This window comes from Brassica rapa, chromosome A03 (assembly GCF_000309985.2).
Source record: "Brassica rapa cultivar Chiifu-401-42 chromosome A03, CAAS_Brap_v3.01, whole genome shotgun sequence".
NCBI lineage: Eukaryota > Viridiplantae > Streptophyta > Magnoliopsida > Brassicales > Brassicaceae > Brassica > Brassica rapa.
Window position 1 is genome coordinate 7,321,824 of NC_024797.2, and position 22,982 is coordinate 7,344,805.

A 22,982-nucleotide genomic window follows, 5' to 3' on the forward strand; every position below is an offset into this window, starting at 1 on the left:
TGTTATGACAAAAAGAATAATATAACTAGTACAACTAAAACGAATATAGCTATTACAATCGGTATAATTAAAACGTATTTAACTAGTATATTTTACAACTAATATGGTTATCTTTGATTTTTGTTTTCACCTTATGAATGATACCAGAAATAATAAAACATGTTGGTATAATCCTTTTCCTTTGAGTGTGTCAAAAAAATTTAATAGTTTGTTTTCTATAATCTTTTTATGTTTTAGTGTATAAGTTTAAAATTAATGTTAGTAAATATGATACATAATTAAAAATATAAATGACATATGATAAAATATTAAAAATATAAACTAGTTTTATGTTTAAATGAATGGTATATTGATTTTTGATAGTTTTAATGATTTTTATCAGTTTAATAACTTTGAGATCGAATCCGGCTACGTAACCGATTCATGGTCAAACCAATTATTAGTTCCAATCCTGCTATGCAACCGGTTCATGGTCAAACCCGGTTCAACCATCAGACCGGTCTGGTTTAAAAAACACTACTATTTTAGAAAAGAAAACGTTTTTATCTTTTTGATTCCGAAACTGAATAAGCTAGATGTAGAGTCAGAAAAAACTTACGGTAAAAAAAGATTCGAAATAATATAATATAAAAGATGGTGTATAAACCATTATAAGTTCGAAAAGAATGCACAAGATTCATGCTTGGTGGTTGGACTATGATAATAATACTCTGATGAGTTCAACTGAATAAACCCACATATAAACAATTTTTGTGAAATTTTATGAACACAATGAGAAGGAAAAACAGTCTAGAGGAGCTGAAAAATGTTTTGATGTTTTGCATTTTATTTCTTTAAAAATATCATAAATTGTAATAATATTTAGCATTATTTTGATTATAAATTTAAAATATAGTAAAATTTTGCTATAGTTAAGGGGCATCAGTTTTTTTATCTGCTTTAAACGCCGGAAGAGTCTGGACCCGACACCGTAAATTATGACAATGTTGCTTCATGTTATATAATTCTCACATGTACCATTCAAATCTTATATAATTATATCACTGCTTAATAAACCATTAATCTTATAATTATACCTATTCTTAAACTTACCATAATAAGATCTCAGTTACTCTCATGATAATGGTTGCATTCCCACCATTTCCCATGTTTTTATCATCCCTTGTTATTAATTTAATTAGAAGAAATTTTAGATACATGTTGATAAAGATATCTATACTAATAAAATCTTTGATATTCTACTTGGTTTTTGATTCAATTCTTCTAAATTTTGGATATTTAAAAAAAATAGATATGTATAAAATTTGACACAGTTTTGTATTTAGTTTACAGAAAGAAAAAAAGATTATTCAGTTTTTTTTTTTGGTTTGGTTAAGTTCTTGTTTCCATTATACTTAGGAATATAAACTACTTTCTGGATTTATAGTAAGAATATAAAATCTTGTAAGTTTGATCGATCGTCCGGCTTTAAATACTCACACCACGTGATTTAGGTTTAGACCACGATTTTTTTCATAGATATTATTTTGATGTGTTCAAAAAAAGAAAAAGAAAAAGATATTATTTTGATTTCAGATATTTTATCGATATATTTTGAGTTTGAGAGTGATGTTTTTTTTTTAGCAAATGAGAGTGATGTTTTTTTTTGCTTTTCTATCGGTCTAATCCTGTGGTCAATTATTATTCGCTCAATTATTCGCTCAATTCATCTTAGATTAACTTATATTATTATATTATACTACCTAGTACTTTAAGAACCATCTGACTGGATAAGAGAAACGCAATCGAATACTATGTTTTTATTTGAACAGAACTAATCATAACTGTATATTTTACAAATTGTTCTTTACCTACTCCAAATTACTATTGGACCAGTATCATGAGAAAAGAAAATAAGTGATTTTGTATTGTATATTGAAAAATAAATGAAAAGATCTAGGGCAAGTTCAAACGAAATATTTCATCTAGCTTTTTTTTTTCCATTGAAACGACATAAAAAGAAAGAGAAAGATAGAAATGTTTTGAAAGAAAACTCTCTTGTTTTCAATATACTATAAAATCATTCGTTTTCTACTCTGTGATGTGTGAATGATTTGATATTATATTACTGTATGTGTATGTTGTAGATACTAAGTTTAAATATAGTTTAATACTATAAACTAATTTTTTATAATTATTTTAATAAATTTCGTCCAAAAAACATTACATAGTTATATTATTTTTATAAAAATAGTTTATTTAAATAGTTTATTATCTTAATATATATATGCTTCTAGTTAAAATAATTTCTAGATCCACGATTGATAAATTTATATATTTGTAATGTATCAAGAAAAAACACATAGACAGGATATTCAATATCAATGAAAAATAAAATCATGGAGATTATTGACAAAAAAAAGGCATAGGGAGAGCATTAAAAATAGAAACAATTACATATAAGGTCACTTTACACTTATTAATAACACTCTAGGTCAGTTTCTACTACTCACACACTTTCTTTAACTCTTATCTCATATTTAGTTAGGTTTGCCAACTAAAAGAAAACCATATTATAATTGATGGGTCCCATTTCTCTTCTCTCTTGGTTTCTCTTTTTCTTTGTCGACTCTCTCCTCTTCTCATTTTATCAGATCCATGGTGGTTCACATTCTCTTCTCATTCTTCTCTTCTTCTTTATCATTAAAAAAACTGAACTGATTTTTTCTCCGTAAATCTATGCTTCGGGTCGTGCTCTCAGCCTTCACCATCGTCGGAATCAAACCTCGACGTCGTTGTCAGTAGGATCCGGCGAGAAGATATATCGGGCAACATCAGTGGAGGAATTTCATATTTTTTTCAACTTTCATCCTCTAGTTTCCTTCTTCTTTCAAAATATGTCTCAAACTTCCAATTTGATCACATTATTTCACAAATTTCCACAAACTTTTAATGTTTCAATCTAGCATTTATTGTATTTTGCAGAAATGGTCCGTCGGCTTTTGATTCTTTTTAGTATTGCACTGAAATATTAGATAGTGCAGATTAGTCCCCAATTTCATTCCCAAACGTTCAATTGTACATTCCCAAACTTTCAATTTTCTATGTACACATTGATGTACACGTGGATACTACGGTATCTAATATCTATGTACACATGAATAGATTTTTATGTATGTATGTTCTACAATTTTTAACCATAAGATAAATATGTAACATATACATATATGTAAATCAAAATATATATTGTTTTTGGACTCGTCATGCTTGTATATATTTTTAACCATCACATGAATAGTTTTTTATGCTATTATAAAGTTAAATGAAATTGAAAATGATCTAAATGAACTCAAACAAGATACTCAAATGAACTGGTGTACATATATAAATGCACTCAAATCAGATATCATACTTGTGCAATGTACAAACGAACCGGTGTACATGTAATTTTTTGTGAAACCGTTGTATACATGGACAACGAAATATATGTTTACATGTGGATTCTTGCACATGTGGATTCTTGCACATGTATTAGAAAACTTACATGGTCTCTATGTATTATTATACAAGTTAATTGATGTACGTATGAATCATTGTACATGTGGATAATAATAAATTGGTGTAAATGGTATATATAATACATATGAATCAAGATGGAGGTAATAGATTTGTCTAAAAAACCATTAAAATGCACTATACACACCTAAATAAAACCTAAAATAATCTAAATTAATTTAAAAAATATTTTAAATGTATCTAAATAAAACCTAAAATGTATTTACCAAATTTATTAAGTGTACAAACTAAGTGGTGTACATTTGCATCATTGTACACATGGACAATGAATATTTTGTGTACACCTAATCATGTACATATAAAAATACACGAAACACATACATATGTATGTACATATAAATATAGACAAAATATCATATGTATTGCACAAGTTATCACAATTTGTACAGTGTACAAATGGATCGGTGGTGTACGTATAATCTTATATGAATCATTGTACATGTGGACAGTAAAATATGTGTGTACACATTAATAATATTTTACCGTCTAAATATTAAAACTTGCAAATATATATCAGATGTACACCTTAAATTGTGTACATATGAATTATTATACATGAGATAAGGCCAATTTATGTACATAGCGTAATGTATACATATAGATATACAAATATATCATAATTCTGAAGTTCATAACAAAATTAAACATATATTTTTACGCAGTTTGTCAGTTCAATTCAAAACTTTCTCATTTTACTCTATTCAGTACAATATTAATATAAATTAATATTTTAAACAATAGTTAATTAAAATCGGACCCATTTAATTTGTGGCCAGAAAAAGGTATGAAAAAATAAAAAATGTATGAGAGGTATATTATAGGGGCTAGATTGCACAATTAGAAGTTTCAAGGCAATTAGAAAAGATGTATGTGCACATTTGGTTGTTTAGGCCCAGCTTGATAATAACCTAAAAATAAAGGATCAAACATGCAAAAACATGAGATTTGGCCATTGTTGCTCAAGCTTCATTAGCGACTGAATCTTCATTGTGCGACAGAATCGGTGGCCACCGTAGCGGAATTCGAGCATCACCGACCACGACAAGCTGTTGTCACCGCCAAAGGGAAGCTGTTCATGTTGATTTTACGGTGGAAGAGAGACGAACAACCACAACTTGGAAATCGAGCTTGCTTGATATTACCAGCGCTCATGGAAGAGGACCAAGAAACACATCGTAGATGAGCATAATTTTCAAAAACATAAAGTTGTGTTGTAAATGGTGATTGTGAAATGAAGGAGAGACAAAACAAAAGAGATAACAAAAAAGATAAAATATATTAAAAATATTATTTAGTTAGGAACCTTTTTTAGTTACATGTCTTTAGTAATTTATCGAATAAAATATTAAATTCTAGTTGGAAAAAGTGTCTGTGTAGTAACATGTGACCTACACTGTAATAAAAAACTCAAAAGTGACCTGGAGTGTTAAAAACTCTTAAAAATATCAAGGAAGAAAACAAAAAGAGAACACTAAAAATATCTTCTTTGCAGATTGTTTATGTCCATTATTTTCAAAATTAATAAATTTATATACTTAATAACGAATGAAGAGTCAAAACTCAAAAGTCATTTCTTGTGGGTCAGTAGAACACGTGTGAGATTCTTAGTGAATAAAAACAGCGCATACACTAACCGTGGGATGGCATAGCCGTGTCAAGTCACACACTCACACTTGTCACTCCAGGAACCAGAAACTCCATGTTTGTTCGCCTCTAGTTCCAGAGGCCAATATAAACACCAACTCTCACTCCCAACTTTTTATCGAACTACAAACTTTAGAATCCACCTGAGAGATAAAATAAACATTTATCAACCCATCAGAACTGAGATCTTTCTAGTTCCTTACTATCCTCAAGTAACTCAACCTTATCCGGTTAACAATGACCTCATTTTCTGCCTTCTCTGAAATGTTGGGCTCCGAGTACGAGTCTCCTACATTAAGCGGGGAGTATTGTCCGACGCTGGCCGCGAGCTGTCCGAAAAAACCTGCGGGTCGGAAGAAGTTTCGGGAGACGCGTCACCCAATTTACAGAGGAGTTCGTCTGAGAAACTCAGGCAAGTGGGTGTGTGAGGTGAGGGAGCCAAACAAGAAATCTAGGATTTGGCTCGGCACTTTCCTAACCGCCGAGATCGCAGCTCGTGCTCACGACGTCGCCGCCATAGCCCTCCGTGGCAAATCCGCCTGCCTCAATTTCGCCGACTCGGCTTGGCGGCTCCGTATCCCGGAGACAACATGCCCCAAGGATATCCAGAAGGCGGCTGCTGAAGCCGCGGTGGCTTTTCAGGCTGAGATAAATGATACGACGACGGATCATGGCTTGGACGTGGAGGAGACGATCGTGGAGGCTATTTTTACGGAGGAAAACAGCGATGGGTTTTATATGGACGAGGAGGAGTCCATGTTCGGGATGCCGACCTTGTTGGCTAGCATGGCCGAAGGGATGCTTTTGCCGCCACCGTCCGTACAATTCGAATATAACTATGACTTTGACGGAGATACCGACGTGTCCCTTTGGAGTTATTAATACAGAGATTTTTTATTTCCGGTTTTTGTATAATACAGTACTTTTTTTGGATTTTTGGATTCTTCCTTTTTATAGGACATCCTTTATTTTTTGTATATTTTGTTGGTGTTGTGACAGCGAGTGTATCTGTAACAATGTTGCGACTCGGTAAATGTGAAAAGTTTATAAATCTTTTGTGAATACCAAGTCATGAGTATTAGTGTATTACTTCTTGTTCGGAAACGCACTAGTCACTCAGCAGTAGATTCGGTGAGTTATCAAAAAATCAGAAATTAATCGGGATTAGTTTTTCAACTTTTTATATTTATATAAGGGTATTTGCGTAGCTAATACAAAAAAACTCTTTGGTCTAAGTGGTAACTGAGTGACTTACGTCCAATTGAACTTAGGCTCAAACTCTGAAAAAATTTCGTACAGCTTTTCGTAATTTTTCACAGTAAAAATGTAACTAAAGTACATTGAGTTTTAACAAAAAATCCAAACAAAAATGAAAATACTCCAGTAATATGGCCAATTATGTTGATTCACCACAGTGGTTGGCCGATTCATGTGTACTCGCCCCCTAGGCAGCCGAGTTAAATGAATTTTAGAGCAGGGGTATTATTGTATATAGAAACTATATGGAATGGAACACTTCAGTTGTTACTTCTTTTAGCAAAAATTACGGGGTATCTAATAAATAGAAAAATTTATGTGCATCATTATGAATAGCACAAATTATAGGGAAACCTCTTGGTAAAATAGTAAATATCAAAAGTTAAGTACAGTTAGAAAACAAAATAAAAATTCCGGGCTTTTTTGTGTGTGTGTGAATAGAACAACAAGTATAGGCGATAAGTTTCAAAACCTTTTGTAAATAGTGAAGGTATTAGGCAGTTCAATAATTGAAAATATTTCAAATTTAGATAGAAAATTAGTGGTGGACAACTAAACTGAATCCGAAAATCTAAATCAAACCCGACTCGATAGAAATAAATTTGAACCGATCCAAACCCAATATAAATACTGAATGGATCATGTTCTCTGGTATTTCAAGTTATGAATTTTACCAGATTCGACTATGAACCCGAATGGATATCCGAAAAAAAAACTTGAAAATTTCAAAATCCGAAAAAAAAATTTATACCAAACTCAATCTCAATCCTTAATATGTATCCAAAGTATACTATGATATTATCATATGCCTAAAATAATTATGTTTTACTTAAATAATTAATTAAAATACTTACTTTAATAACTATTTTTGGTATTTGGTCAATATTGATGTTTTTATGTCTTCACAACTGCACTTGACGCTCAATTATGAATATTTTTTGAAGTTTAAACAATGTTATTTTATATTAAACTTTGAATAATGTTTTTTATGTTTGTAGAGTTGTTAGTTGTTAATTTTAATTTGTTTATGTTTCATTATGTATAATTCTCGTTCTTACAAGGCCATGATTTGTCCTGATATGTATGAAATTTTCATGTATAGTTCAAAGGTGACTATTGTATGGTTAATATACGAGTTTCCCAAAATTATTTTGAAAGACAACAAATTTAGGTACAGAAATTTTTTTGGATGCTTCATAGGCTTCGAATGGTAACATTCGTCCCGCACCGCACTGCAGTCCACAGTAACAAAAATTTCTACATATACCATATATCTATACATTTTTATAATTGTCAGAACTGCACCGCAGTCAAACCGCTTGTCTCGCACCGCTCAATCCGCTGTCACCATTCGGAGCCATAAATAGCCAAAAAATTCTCTGAAGCTCTTTGGTAAATAATAGAAAATTTGGGTGCATTTTCAAATTGCAAAAGTTGCTATGCTTTGATATTTTTTCTCTTTTGGTAGCAAAAGATCCGTTGAACAAAAAAAAAAGAGTAGCAAAAGATCTCTGAGCACTTCCGTGAGTGGTAAACGTCTTGATGACAGCTAAAGACTACAGTCGATGCATGCTGCTGCTTATAAGTTATATCGATGGATTTCAAAAACGTGAACCAGATAAACAAAACGTGGGGTCACATCACATCAAATCCACAGCCCAAACCTTTTCTTTGAGGTAAAATTAAAACTCTAGACATCGTCATTAATCAACTACTTAAAGAGCACACCCAGCAGTGGTGTAAAAAACTTTGAATCTCTTAACCACAATAATTTTATTTTTTAAAGTATGAGAGATGACATAAAAGAAGAGAGACCAACATGTCATGTGTCGTTTCTTAGATAATCTATCTTATTAAAATAGACACATTCATTTGAATCTAATTTTTCGTCATACAATATATTATTTTTAATGTTATTAGTAATTAATAAAAACATTAAAACTTAAAAAAAAAAAACATTAGAACTTCGTTAAAGATAGCTATGGAAAATAACATCATACTAATAAATTTGTTTTCAAATAAGATACTAATTGATTTTGTGACCAAAAAAATTATATCTTACCTTTTTAATAACTTTTTATTAATATTGTTTTTTAATTATTTAGTAAATCAAATAATTGATTAAAACACTCAAATAATTCAAGAAAATTTTGAAAATAAGTACAACTATATTTTTTAAAAATAATAATTCTTTTATACATGAAATAAATTAAATCAATGAATTAATTTATTTATATTTTAATAAATAAAAATACATTCATTTAAATTTAAAAATATTTCATATTAAATTAAAATTTGTATATAAATAAAATATTAAAGTCAATAACTTGACATTAAAAAAGTTGTATAACTTAAAATATGTCAAAATATATATCATATAATTATCTAAATAATTTGGAGAGGTTTTATTAAAAAAATCATAACGAATAAGGTTGAGATAACTGAAAAACAAAATTAAGTAATATATATATATATATATATATATATATATATATAATTTCATATATATAAAATAAATACAAAATAATATTTTCAAATACAATAAAATAAATGTTAAAACATATTAATTTGTAAAATGAATTTTTTTTAAAAAAATATTTTTTAATACCAGGTCATAATCTAGTTTTTGATTAAGATTAAAACATATAAAAGGTTACTGTTAAATATCAATATAATAATAATGGTAGGAAACTTTTCTAGAGATATACTCTACCAATGATACCTTAATTCTATCTCCAATGACTCATTCTATTTTTTTTTCTTTAAGATAATTTTAAAATAGAATTGGACTATATTTCAATTATACTCTATGTAAGCATATAGAGTAATTAACAAAAAAAACTAATTACTATATTACTAGAGAAAACAGATTATTAAATTAAATACAACTAAAGATATATTATCTTACATGTATTATATTATATTTTTATTTAAAAATAATTTAGAATTTATATATAAATTTAGATAACTTTGCATTTGAAAAAAATATAAATATCTTTACAAAAATAATATACTTTTGAAAGTATAGTTCACTAAGAAAGATATTTACTATTTCATATTTTTAATTCAAACAAAATATATATTTCTATTATTATTACCTAAACCAAATCAAACAAACAAAAATAAAATTTATGTGAGTTTCGTGAATGTTCGAACAATTTTGATATTCTTTTAATCAAATATTTATTTTGTACCAAAAAATATATCTAATCACCATTATTCCGTACCGCTTATTTTATGAAAATTTTACTCATTGGGTGTAACGCCTAAATCTTGGTTGGATTACAGTATACTCATATTCCTTATTGTTTATATTACTAAAACTGTTTTATTATCACCATTGAGAACCTAAAGTTTTGGTACTGTTTCCTTTAATACAAACCAGGTAAACAAAACGTGGGTTCACATATCGGATCGAATCAATAACCAAACCTTTTCCTTGGAGTAATTTTACAATAACAAGTTAGCAGGAGAGTAAAACTTAATACATATCAACTGCTAACAGTATCTCCAAAAAGACTATCTATTTTGAAGTTTACAAGATTTTATATCGAAAGTTTAAATGTGTTTTTTTCCAAAATTAAAACTTTAAATTTAACTTTAAATTATTTGTATTTTATAATATGGTTCTTATATTTGTCAAAGTTAATTAAATATAGAAATATTTTATAAATAACTAACACATATATAAAAATATTACATCAATTTTAATTAAAAGATATTACACTAATATATAAAATTATAAATAAAATTACATTATTAAATATTAAAATACGAGCAAAATATCATATTATTTCATAAAATTATTTTCATAAGGCTCTCGTATATGATCAATTTCAAAGTAAGAAATGTTTCTCTTTATTTTAAAATGTAAATAAAAATATGAAACCTCAAATTTGAAATTTTGAGTAGTGAAACTTCAAATATAAAGTTTCATTTCTAAAAACTTCAAATTTCAAAATTTGAAGTTTATTTTTAGAAAGGAAAAACTCTATATAGTAGTTTTTGCTAAACGGTTGTTTCTTTTTGAAGAGCAAATTTGAAGTTTCTTTTTGAAGTTTGTTAAACTAAGTTTGAAACTTTTTTTAGAGCAAATTTGAAGTTATAAAGTTTTTTTGCGGATGTTCTAATCAAGAAAACAAAAGTAAATCAGACTAGTGAGAGAATTCTATTAGTCTGATAAAGCTTTATGTAACTCTTCGGACGAGTGTCAACACTGGCATTGGCATTATAAAAAAAAACTGTCATAAGAAGTTTCCAAAAGTCGAGTATAAAACCGAAACAACCGTTTTTAGCAAACCGCAAACTTAATAGAAACCCAAACGGTTATTCCAAAACAAGAAAGATGGTTGGTCTTAGTTTCAAAAAAAAAAAGATGGGTCTCTCATATAATTGAGCAGAGCTCGTGGCCCCATCAAAATATCGTAACACCGTGGCTTAACAGCGTAATAAAACGCCATCCCTAGCACTGGTCCCCGACGTGGTTCCACTGTCAGTTCCGTACAATATATGACATGTGTCACGTCACGTCACGTCATTTTCAAGTTTTACTTTCTTCTTAAGAAACGCATATTATTTGTGTAATTTTATTTGCATCACCAAACTTTCCCACCTCTATTTGTGCCGCCTTGTTTTTTCTCCGAAGAAAAAAACGTGAGAGAGATGAGAATGACTAGCAACGAGAGAGACGTTTTTTTGTTGTCAGCATATATATGTTAGGAAGATATTATTTTTGGTTTTGGTAGTGCAAATAAATAGTAATCTTGTGGGTTAGATTTCTTTAGATCTTAAAAATTTCCACACTCAACTCTAACTTGAAACATTGGTTCCTACATAACAGAAAGCAAAAGCTGAAATGCATAGAGGAAGTGAGGAAGTTGAGCAAACTGTGCGTAAGCGTTCTACATGGACGATTAAAAAAGGACATATGTATGCATCACGTAAAGCATACGCCCAGATGAGTCAGCGAATCAATAGAAAGTTTGCGAAGCTTTTAAACAAATTTGCTTAGCAAACTTATTCTGTAGTTAGTGTTGCATTCAATGTTTAATGTTACCGTTAGGCCCCAATTTTCTCAATACGCAGTTTATTAAGGAATAAATTTCCTCGCCATCTAACCACGCCGATTATCACCTTGTCGCCACGATGGGCCACCAAACATCAATTTTTGGTTGCTGCTTAAAACCTCATGTAAAAATATTTTCAACCAAAACAATTCATCACAACAAATGAACCAACTAGATAAAGAAACGAACACTCATGAACAACACTTTAAGAGTCATCTAAATAAAGATAATAGATAGACAAACCTAACGACAAGAGTTGGAAAATTGACTCAAAACCCGCAGGTTAAACCTGCCACTGAGCATGTTTGAATCAAACAATTTTAAATATTTGAAATGCGCGTGCATGTTGATTTATTTTATGCGAGGCAAGTGTAGGACGGCCGGATTTAAGTTATGATACTTGCCCATCAGTAAACTAAAAACTTTCAAAAATATATATTGAATTATAAATATTACTAAATTATTTTTATAAATATTGATATAACATGATAATCCCACGATTATTTCCTTTAGTTTAGCAAAAAAAAAAACATGATAATCCCACGAGTCATCCACAGAATTAAATAGTGCGGGTGCATGTAATATTATTTTCTCTGCAGGTGAAATGTCATTTGTTTAATCAAAAAATATTTCAAGCCGTACCGAGGCAAATTATACCCGATTTCCACTACGAAAAGTCCTTTAGTAACATACACACCCATACAAAAAAAAAATATCTTCCTTTCATCTTTACTCCTTCAAGTTGATTAAAACCCCATACGAAGACATTTCCTGTCTGTGTTAAAAGCAAAAAAAAAAAAACATTTCTTTCTTGTCTTCTCAACTTCTTTCAAGGACCTTGTTGTATCCATTGTTCTAGGGATTCTTCACATTTGCCCTTCAGGTAGGTTTATGCCGTGTCTATGCCTCATACCTGAACAAAATCCATAGATATTGGCACCAAAAACTATTAACTAAACTGAAATTAGACAATGTGTTGATCATAATCGCTAATAACAAAATTTGTTTAGCAAACCTAACATATCATAAGCCTTGGCTCTTCTCCAAAGACTTTTGCATGCCTTATTTACAGGATTATGAAAGCAAAATGCGCGCGTGGCGTCCCTTATAGCAACCAAAAGCTGTTGAAGGAAGGGGCTTTGAAAGGGCTTAGCAACCGAAATAATGGTGTGAAATTGGATAACTATATGGGCCTTTTTTTGTTGAGTCTAGAATGGGCGTTTATACAAGGACACTTAGCCCACGTAATACCCACGGGATACAAATACGGACGTACTCGCGTAACGGCGATTCAACTCGTTGATCGAGGAGATGCTGGTTCAGTGGTTTGTAAACATATATTCTCGAATAATCTTGGCGATAATGATTGTAACCGAGTATCTTTTTAAAGTGACTAACTTTAAAATATGAGATTGTTCATATGGCTAAGGAGATGAAGAGGGAGAAAAACAATACAATACTCTATTCTTTCTTTTAAAATAGAATAAAAGTAAAAATAAAGTAAAAATATTTCAACTCTACTCTAAATGAACAAACAAAAAATAAATTATTCTATTTATGAAATAAATTTTATTATAGAATGAGATTTAAAGTTGCGTTAAATTAATTTTTATTCTATTTTAACTTTTACTCCATTTAATAAAAAAACGGAGTGGAATTATACTCTGTCTAAACAAGCCAAGAAATAAAAATATCTCAAGATGAAGTGACGAATGATTATTCCTGTAATAGTACTTAATGCTGCAGGTGGCGAAGCAGTAAATGACAATGAATTGTAATGAGTAATGGACTAGATGCTGCTGTTTTCTTATTGGGCATTTATTTGTTTCCACTTTATCAGTAGCTTTAAAAAAAACAAGTGGAGATGGCAGAATCCGTGAATCGAATTGTTATATCATAAACTACAGGTATTATCTTATCAGACTCATATTATCTTGTCTAGCTGAAAGTTTAAGACTCATTCGTATATGGAAGGATTATTAAAAACTTAATATGTAAATTATAACAAGAGTTTGAGTTTCGAGAGGAGATGGAAGAACAAATGATTGAATTTTAAATCGAGGTTTATATGTGTCGATTATGTAGAAGTAAGAGTAGTGTACAATGAGCTAATTTCATTTGCATTTGTTAATATAAACATTTTCAATAACATTTATTTGATTAAACGTATGGAGAAAAATGGTTTTCTCCACAGCCAGCCAAAAAAGTATACTGAGAAAAAGTTTTAGGGGTACAACAATCACATACAGTCTTTTTACAAGTTTCTCATACTAAAATACAAAAATTAAAAAAAGTGGAGAAAGAGGAATAAAGAGGAATAAATAATTGTCCCTCAAACAAGAGACCCGATTTCGTTTTTGAAAAAAAATCTGTTACTTATCATCTATTTAATTGTTGACTAGTGTTGGTTTTTATCCTTTTTTATAAATTGATATTTATTTTCATGTATAGCGTTATATATTTTACATGTGTCACCGATAATTGTATAATGATTATTTGGATAACTAGTTTTTACAAATTAGAATTAAACTCAAATCCAATCAGATAATATGGTTATTTTTAGTTATTTGGTTATTTTTAAATTATTTTTAGTTTGAATAAAAAAATACTCAAATCGTAATATGATTATTTTTAGTACAAAATACTTGAACCGTAATATGAAATCACTTTTGGTTGTTTGGATATCTTAAAGTTTTTATACATCAGAACCGAATCCATCTGGACATTGGAGAACACGACTTGAAATACACCCAAAAATTTATAATACGTGATCAGGGCCTAATTTTGAACCCAAAAAACTTGATACGCGAAAGAAACGATATGTACCCAAACTGGCATCTGAACACCCATGATTAACTATTTCTTTAAGAAAATAAAAAAATTATTTGTTAACCTTTTTGAATTTTTGTCACAAATGAAATAATTTTATTCAAACATGTCAAATTATTATGGTTGACATGTAAACTAAATGTTATCAAAATATTATGATAAAGACAATTAATGAAATAGTTAAGAAAAGTGGAAATAAATGTAAAATATGTAATAAACACTTTAAATAAGTAAGTTTTGTTTCATAATGTATGATAAAATTTTCAAATTAATTAGAAAAGATAACAAAAGAAGTGTTAAAGTTAGTTTTTTAAAATGAAAACTGTAAAAAACCATTTAAAATAATCAAGTATTATTTTATACTTCGATTTTAATATAATAGATAGAGCATTTGCATTGTATACACAAACAATATTTCCTAATTAGTGATCTACCATTCGACACTATTACGAACTATGTTTAAAATCTAATGACGCTAATACTCCTATCCCCTACATGTATCATCCCACAACCATCATCTTTTTCATCACCTCTACACTCCTTCGAACCCACCGTCTCTCCATTCCTCTCCACTTCTTTTTTCTCCGCACTCGCCTCCGGATGGCACTCGCTTCCGGATCCTCTGCCTCCACCGTCGAGCGTCTCCACCAAGCGATCCGCCTCCTCGATGCCCAGCTCCGTCACGACGTTGTCTCTCGCCACCCCAAGCTCCTCTCCCAGCTTTCTTCCCTCTCCGACGTGGATATTTTTCTTTCCTCCTTCCGTTTAACCGTCTTCTCTCTTTACTCAGAAGTTGTATTTTTTTTAATGTTTTTTGGACGAAGCTTTTTTGAACTAGAATTGAAATTGCTTGCCAAGGATATAATTGTCATTTTAAGTGTTCAGTACCTACATCCAATTGTCTAGTTTTACTGTTTAGGATAGTTGACTAAATTCCTACTTTAAAGTAAATTAACTCTAAAAAATACATAAATTATTATTTTTCGCAGAAATTCAAGAGGGTTATTCTCTAGTTATCTAGATCTAACCATATATCACCTGAGTGTATCTGTTCAAAAGCATAACGTACATATAAGCTAGGGTTTGGTTGTTTAATGTGTTTAGAATAATTTTCTTGGATAGTAAATGTCAATTCCAATGGATAGAATACCAAAATATCAATGGAAAGATACGTAAAAAAATTGAGAAACTAATTTGCTTACTTGTCACAATATCACTGATTAAACTTTTTTTGTGTTTAAAAATTAATTACAAATATCAAATTCTATTGTTGTTATACTAGAAACGATTCTTAGCTAACTGACCAGTAATGATACTCTTAGTTTCTCAAGACAAAAAAATTAATAATATTAAAATAAAATCAGTTATAACATATTTGATAAATGTGAAATGAGCAAGAGTAGTAATGTCTACAATTCTTATATTTTTCTTAATTTTTTATTTATGGAAGGCTTTTCGAGAAATTATCAATATATGCTCTAAAATTGCGCCACATATTTTAGAATTATATGAGTTTTACTTAAAAACTAATATATCACCTATACAAAAAAAACATGAAAATTGATTTTGATTTTTATATATTTAAGTGCTGCAAATTACTATATGAGTGTGATTGGTAAATAAAGGAGGAAATGAAAAAGTAAAACTCAGTGAAAAATGTAAAAGATGAAAATATGAGAAGAAAAATCTATATAGAGTAAAATCATATACCTCTAGCATAATCAAGAGTAATATTTAGTGTCTCTTTTTCTCTTTGTGTACAGTACATAGAGTAAATAACAAAAATTTATGTTCCACTTGATTGGTAACATTTTAGCTCAACCTAGAGTAAATATTGATATAGAATAAACTTTTACTCTATTAATACCTTTCACTCACACCCTGTGTGTATGTATGGTAGAGTCGAGTAGTCAAACGCAACGCGTCCACAGGGAGTTCGTCCTGCGGTGCACGTGGCTGTCTTGTCGTTAAAACGCATCGTTTTAACTTTCATATTTTTATTTTTATTTCTCTCGTTTACCCCCGCCCAAAAAAACCCTACCCGAGGAAAAATAGGTAGAAACTAAAGAAAAAAAAAAGGAAGAAAAAGAAGAAAGAATAAAACGCTTAGTCTCTCCGGCGACTTTAACCGTACCTCAGAATCAAATTAGGGCACAGAGACCTCTCGGAGACAGAAGCTATGGGAAGAAAAAAACTAGAAATCAAGCGAATCGAGAAAAACAGTAGCAGACAAGTCACCTTCTGCAAACGACGCAACGGTCTCATCGAGAAAGCTCGTCAGCTTTCTGTTCTCTGCGAGGCATCTGTTGGGCTTCTCGTTGTCTCCGCCTCCGACAAGCTCTACAGCTTCTCCTCCGGGGATAGGTAGGACTTCTCCTCTCTCTCTTATTTTTTTGCCCTTTAAGCTTTCTTCTCTTTACTTTACTAATAAAATAATTAAAATAAAATAATTAAAAGACACTTAGATTTACCCGGCGAATCTCTTATGGATTTTTCGGTTTTGTTTGTTATTGTTTCCTCTATACATGATATAACCAAAATTGAGGAAGAACAATGTTGTGATGAGCTAAAGCTTCTTACTCGATCTCCCTCTCTCTTATTTTCTTCCTTTTTTTTCTATTTTTCTGCATGGATTTTATTTTATTTGTTAAAAATTTGCATGTCCGTCAAGATCTTCTCGATACGTTGTGATGAATACTTGGTGTTCTTTAGTAATGTTTCAAGCCATCTTTTAGTTCATTGGCTTTAGGGATTTTGCATCAGAAAATTAATTAATCTGTCTGCTTTTATAGTAACTACAATCATTGGTTCTCTCAGATCTGTATGCAATGCACTGCGAAGAGATCCCTAAAACTGATGTGGGGTTAATGCTGGATACTAGATCAAGAGTTTTGATTTGAATGTATGCGACATTGTGCAGCTATTGACTAAAAGATAATTTTAGATCTTCAAATTTTTTATCCTTTTTACCATGAATTATTACTTAAAGATTATCCGAATTTTAAGGTTTCTAACTGATTCTTGATTTTCACACACAGACACACACATATATATATATATAGTATTTTTTTATTTAAGAAAATTTAACCTCACAATTAGTTCTTAATTAACTCACATATGCTATATTATTTATGTGATGCAGTATCGACTTCGATACTTTAATCGGCAATCGTTGTGTGCATATTTGATACTTTGTGCAGCACGTAATGTGCATCAGTTGGTCTAACTTTAGACTAATTTTAATTCATTGTTCTCTTGGATTCCTATACATTGCAATGCACTTCCGGGAGATTTGTTATAAAAATAGTATGGAGTTGATGGTAAAATAGATCATTAACTTTTTTCAAATGTATGATAGATTGTGTATCTATGGACTAAGATTAATGTGGATATATGGTTTCAAGGAATTTCTATCCTACAAGTTTCTACTAGTTTCTACTTTTTAGTTTCCCATCCTCGCAGTGTGATATACATTTATATGCTACATATTAATGTGACTGGATATTCGTTCATCTTTCTTATTTTCATTGTCATTGTCTGCATTATATATCAACACTTTGTTCCTATTCTCTCTGAACTATATTAAATTAACGTTGTCGCTTTGGTATATGAAATCTTGGGTCTTTTGTCTTGGGAAGTGCAGCAACACACGCCATGTTTCTTTGGCTCCTCCTGGAAATCGACAAGCCCACAAAAAACATTCGTCTTCATAAAAAATACCAACCCCTTTAGTATCTCTCTAGATTCAGTATGAATCCTACATTGTCAAATTAATCGATGAAGTTTGTACTAACACCCGCTAGTATAACCAAGTCGTACTAGTGGTTTGGTGAAGATCATTGATCTCACTCGATGCATACTTTGCTAGGATTTGTTCGCCTTAGACTGAATGCTAGGTTCAGCCTTGGAGTAGTCAAACTCCTAGTTTTGCACATGAAAATGTGCAAAAGATTAACTTCACAATGGAACTCTGAACCTATTAATACAAACTGTAAACTGCGTTGGTAAATTTTTTCGAAATGCGTTAGACGTCTCTGTAACCTCATAAATAGAAAATGTAGTATTTGTTTCCCCTTATTTTGTATGTCTTCGTTTTATGGAATACTTTTCTATATGCACCAAGTGAGAATCAAAAGAAAGTTTCTTTCACTTGGGACACTTTATTTTACCTCTATGTAATATATATACACTCTCATTTAAGCCTCAGTCGTCGTTCCTGTTATAGTATCAAATTATTATAAAATGGAAACACAAACCTGAATGCAAAGAAACAGTTGTGGGTGTAGAGGCAAAACAAAGTGTATTTGACTTGAGTATAGGGTTCTTATGTACCTTGGTTAATTTTTATTTAAGTGACTCAAAAGCCAGCGTTGAAGATGAATTAATTGATAGATTAATGGATAACATGTACAGGTATTAATGTTATTATGACTTTTCTTTGTCAAAAGAATGCCATTTTCAGTCTATCAAGTATATAAATAAATACATGTAACCTAACACAACTATTGGAAAATTAAACTTGAAATACTTGGTAATTTTAGAGGGCTTTTTTATTATTATTGAGATTGCTTAGAAAGGATCAGAGCATGTTAAAAATAAGAAATGGAAATCCTTATGTGCTGCTGCTTAAACCTGATTACTACGGTTTTTTCTGAATTGTTAGCAAATTCTAGGGTGCGAAAATTAACCTTTTGTTTCATTTCTCTTTTAATGTTTTGATAGATTCCAGTGGTGTCTTCAAGGGTTAACAAGTAGTTTTGACTTTTGATCTCAGTTAACATTTTTATTTATCTTTTCTCCAGACTGGAGAAGATCCTTGATCGATATGGGAAAAAACATGCTGATGATCTCAATGCCCTGGTAATACAAACATTTTGAATATTTCCTCATGCAGTATTTAAGGATATAAGTAAGGCTTAGAGAGCTCCATATATACTGGTCAGAACCAACTCGCAGCGTCATGTTTCAACTTACTTTTTGTGGGCATGGCTCACGGGCATTTAAACTGCGTGTATCATTCCTATTTGAGAGCTGTAGTTGTCAAATATTGTTTTCAACATGGAAGAGGTTATCTATCGATGCTTCCTTTAGAGTAGTTTTTCGATAAACATATGTAAACACATGTTTTTTTTTTTTTTGAACTATAATGTAAACACATGTTGAGAACAAATTTCTTAAAACTTGAGTTTGTTATGAACTATTATTCGCCAAATGATCCTGTGTGAGGTTATTGGTCCACGTGCATATCAAATTTCTTAAATACACTGGTCTTTTACCGCCTCTTTTATCCTTCTCCGTGAACAGGATCTTCAGTCAAAATCTCTGAACTATAGTTCACACCATGAGCTACTAGAACTTGTGGAAAGATTAGTACTAACTGAGACTATTTTTGCTCTCCTCCTTTCATTACAAATATATTAGGGTTTCCTGTCAATCTGTGCATATATGCAGCAAGCTTGTGGAATCAATTGATGATGTAAGCGTGGATTCCCTCGTTGAGCTAGAAGATCACCTTGAGACTGCCCTCTCTGTAACTAGAGCTCGGAAGGTACATCGACTCTATAATGTGTTCTCTTTGTTTACTTTGTTTGTCGAAAACGATTGTGCACTTATATTTAATTTGTTGCAGGCAGAACTAATGTTAAAGCTTGTTGAAAGTCTCAAAGAAAAGGTTAGATTTGTGATTTTATAGCACTTATAGATATATTCTCGTGTTGAGAGCCTCAAAACACTTGTGTGTTGTATTAGTTTTTTTTTTTTTGGCACAATTGTTGTATTAGTTTCTCTAAGTGTGCTTTATGAGCTCGCAGGTCTACATCAAACTTCTTCACAATGCATCTTGTCTATTAGGGATGTTGCAAATGTTTTGGATACCAAAATCTGAAATTAATTGATGTACATGTTGTCCTTTTAAAAACAGGAGAATCTGCTGAAAGAAGAGAACCAGGTTTTGGCTAGTCAGGTAACGAAAAGCTACATTCTTTATAAATATGCAAAAGCTAATAAGCACTTCTTGCACATATACACACACTTACTTGCAGATATATACATATATAAGCACTTTTAATATAAAAAAACATCTCGAGATTAATAAGAGCATTTTGGTTTTTGATTAGATTTTGTTTATTCTGTTTTCGTGTGCCAATGTTTATTCTCTTTTTCTTTGGTCTGGTATTGGTTGAGGAAAATCTCGATTCGGTTCTAATATTGTGTATATATATATAAAAGAACGTTTATGAAAATAGTCTAAATTTTAAAGTAAAGTAATAATAAAATTATTTTAGATGAGCACAACAGTTTAAAACCTAACCCTGAACCCTAAAAGTAAATTCAAAACTATTTCATAAACCTTGATACTGTTACCCCAAAAATTAAGAAGTGGTATAGTTCTTTAAATATAAATGATTCAGTCTTTTTATACTTTGGGGTTTTGAGGTTTTCCCCAATTATATATCCAATGAAGCCTGGGTTTTGATAGATATATAATTTTGATATAGTAAAATCTCTTCCCTGTTGTTGGACATAATTGGGTTTTGGTAATTTGGTTTGAGATTTATGGAACCGATTGGGGTTTTTGTTGTTATATGGTTTAGGTTGGCTTGGGTAAGATTGGTAGGTTCAAGTATCTAGCCATAGCTTTCCTAGCTAGTTCAGCCAGGTTGATTATAAACTGGAAAAGCTAGATACCTGCTTTGGAGAAAGATGCATGTTCTTTAAACTTGAAAGTCAGAAACAAGACAAACTAAATTTTGAAATCCAGATTGCTATATATTTGATGGTTGGTAGGAAAAGAAAAACTAAATTTTGAAATCCAGATTGCTATATATATGATGGTTGGTAGGAAAAAAATATTCTCTTGTATTAATAAGTCATAGAAGGCAAAAAGAGAAGTGAATATGTTTTTGACCTATAATTATCTTTACAGATTGAGAAGAAAAATCTTGAGGGAGCCGAAGCTGATAATATAGAGATGTCATCTGGACAAATCTCCGACATCAATCTTCCTGTAACTCTCCCGCTGCTTAATTAACCACCTTTACTCGGCGGTTAATCAAAATAAGAAACATATAATCTAAAGATAACCTATGTAGGTTTTACTTTTCGCAGCTTAATTAACCACCTTTACTCGGCGGTTAATCGAAATTAAAAACATATAATTAACAAATAACCTATGTCAGTTTAACCCCCTGATAAAGATGCACGTTGTACATCTTAGTTCTCTCTCTGGCTGAGGGGCTGTGTAATAACTATGCTTAGATTAAATAAAAATATATATCTATTTAAGACAAGATCTTTGTACCTTCGTCGAGAGAGAACATTGAAAAAAAAAAGAAAAAAAAAGAAGATTGTAGCGAGTTAGTTTTTGTGTTCTTCGCTACTGGTAAGACTTTGAATTTGCTTCACGGGGAGGATGTCTACTGCCCAATTTGCAACGGAAACGTGGACCCCTCTGTATTTATTGTCTTCGAAGTTAATATGCATTTATCTAGTGTACGGGTCGTCATGGGTTTTCTATGGGCCTACGTCGGTCTCATTTGGCCCAATAGGTTTACTTCTTAACATTACTGTTCATGTGTCCGACCCACCCCTTGAAATAATCCACATTTACAAAAAGATATTCTTTTGTTGCAGGCTTCGTAAGTTGACATACGACTAGTCGCATGATCTTTTGACAATAATAATTAGTCGTTTTGATTAGGATTAATGATGTATTTATGTTTACCACCAAATTCCTCTGGAAAATATACTGTTATAACAAAAGGTGCTGGTGCTTTCTGCCCGTTCTCAAGTCCATGGATGTATCAACATTACGGAGTAGGCATTGAACTACAACATCTTCACATAATAACAAAGGGTAATGTATATTTAGAGATTGGTAATGTATATTTAGACATGCATGGGTAATGTATAAAGGGGACTGATGCTGGAAACGTTTCAGGAAATCATTTCATGAAACTAGAGTAATCATACCACGGTATTTAAGAATTTATAGAAATACAAAAACAACAATCACACGATGACGTAACGATAACATCCACCTGTAAGAACATCAGAAACAAATGCGACGCTTGCTACTATTGTAGATAGATGAAAGTTTTGTTCTCACAATTTAACAATGGGATGTAAGATTATTTTGTCCAAATAATTGTGGAAAACTAAAAAAAAGTGAATTCAATTTTTTTTTAAATAGCAGAATATGATTGTAATAAACTGACAAAAATCACATAATAGTGGATGATCTTAAAATATCAAACAAATTATAAGTCCTCTAAATAAAATTTATACCATTAAAATTAACAACTATAACATTATGCAATTTACTCAACTACAACGAGTTCGGCTCTCGATAGTCTTATGTCTTTTTTTTAAACACATTCTTATGTCTTCTTATATTTCTTCCGTTTTATAAAGTTACTTATAGAGAAAAATTTTGTATCAAGAAGATCTATTTTTTTACATTTTCAATGTATATTTTATTAACTAATTTTTTATGAAAAAAAGATAATCATAAAAAAATAGAAATTTAATGTGTTTTATTAAAATGTGTGAAAAATCTAAAATATACAACATTTTAAAACATATGGAGTATAAAAAAAGCTCACACAAAAATAATGGTTCACAATTATATAA

At 30.6% G+C, this 22,982-nt stretch overlaps 2 protein-coding genes across 3 annotated transcripts; both read left to right on the plus strand.

The window, feature by feature from the left end:
- Nucleotides 1–41: 41 nt before the first annotated feature.
- On the plus strand, nt 42–6,263 carry LOC103857283 (dehydration-responsive element-binding protein 1B). The gene has a single exon (XM_033288507.1). The coding sequence runs from the start codon at nt 5,437–5,439 to the stop codon at nt 6,079–6,081; it is 645 nt and encodes a 214-aa protein (XP_033144398.1). The 5' UTR covers nt 42–5,436; the 3' UTR covers nt 6,082–6,263.
- A 9,857-nt stretch (nt 6,264–16,120) lies between these two features.
- On the plus strand, nt 16,121–21,640 carry LOC103857284 (MADS-box protein FLOWERING LOCUS C). 2 transcript variants are annotated; one of them, XM_018657003.2, is made up of 7 exons: nt 16,121–16,715; nt 19,154–19,211; nt 19,656–19,717; nt 19,803–19,899; nt 19,981–20,022; nt 20,272–20,313; nt 21,277–21,640. In XM_018657003.2, the coding sequence occupies exons 1-7, from the start codon at nt 16,531–16,533 to the stop codon at nt 21,379–21,381; spliced, it is 591 nt and encodes a 196-aa protein (XP_018512519.1). In that variant the 5' UTR covers nt 16,121–16,530; the 3' UTR covers nt 21,382–21,640. The 2 variants fall into 2 exon arrangements, with proteins under 2 accessions (XP_018512519.1, XP_033144399.1); XM_033288508.1 differs by lacking the exon at nt 21,277–21,640 and adding an exon at nt 20,945–21,161.
- The last annotated feature ends 1,342 nt before the right edge of the window (nt 21,641–22,982 follow it).

What these genes read in the sequence shown, in the direction of transcription:
- LOC103857283 (XM_033288507.1), top strand. Translation starts at nt 5,437, where the DNA reads ATGACCTCATTTTCTGCCTTCTCTGAAATGTTGGGCTCCGAGTACGAG.
- LOC103857284 (XM_018657003.2), top strand. Translation starts at nt 16,531, where the DNA reads ATGGGAAGAAAAAAACTAGAAATCAAGCGAATCGAGAAAAACAGTAGC. An exon ending in CTACTAGAACTTGTGGAAAG is followed by an intron (nt 19,718 to 19,802) that starts ATTAGTACTAAC and finishes GCATATATGCAG; the next exon opens with CAAGCTTGTGGAATCAATTG. An exon ending in CTGTAACTAGAGCTCGGAAG is followed by an intron (nt 19,900 to 19,980) that starts GTACATCGACTC and finishes AATTTGTTGCAG; the next exon opens with GCAGAACTAATGTTAAAGCT.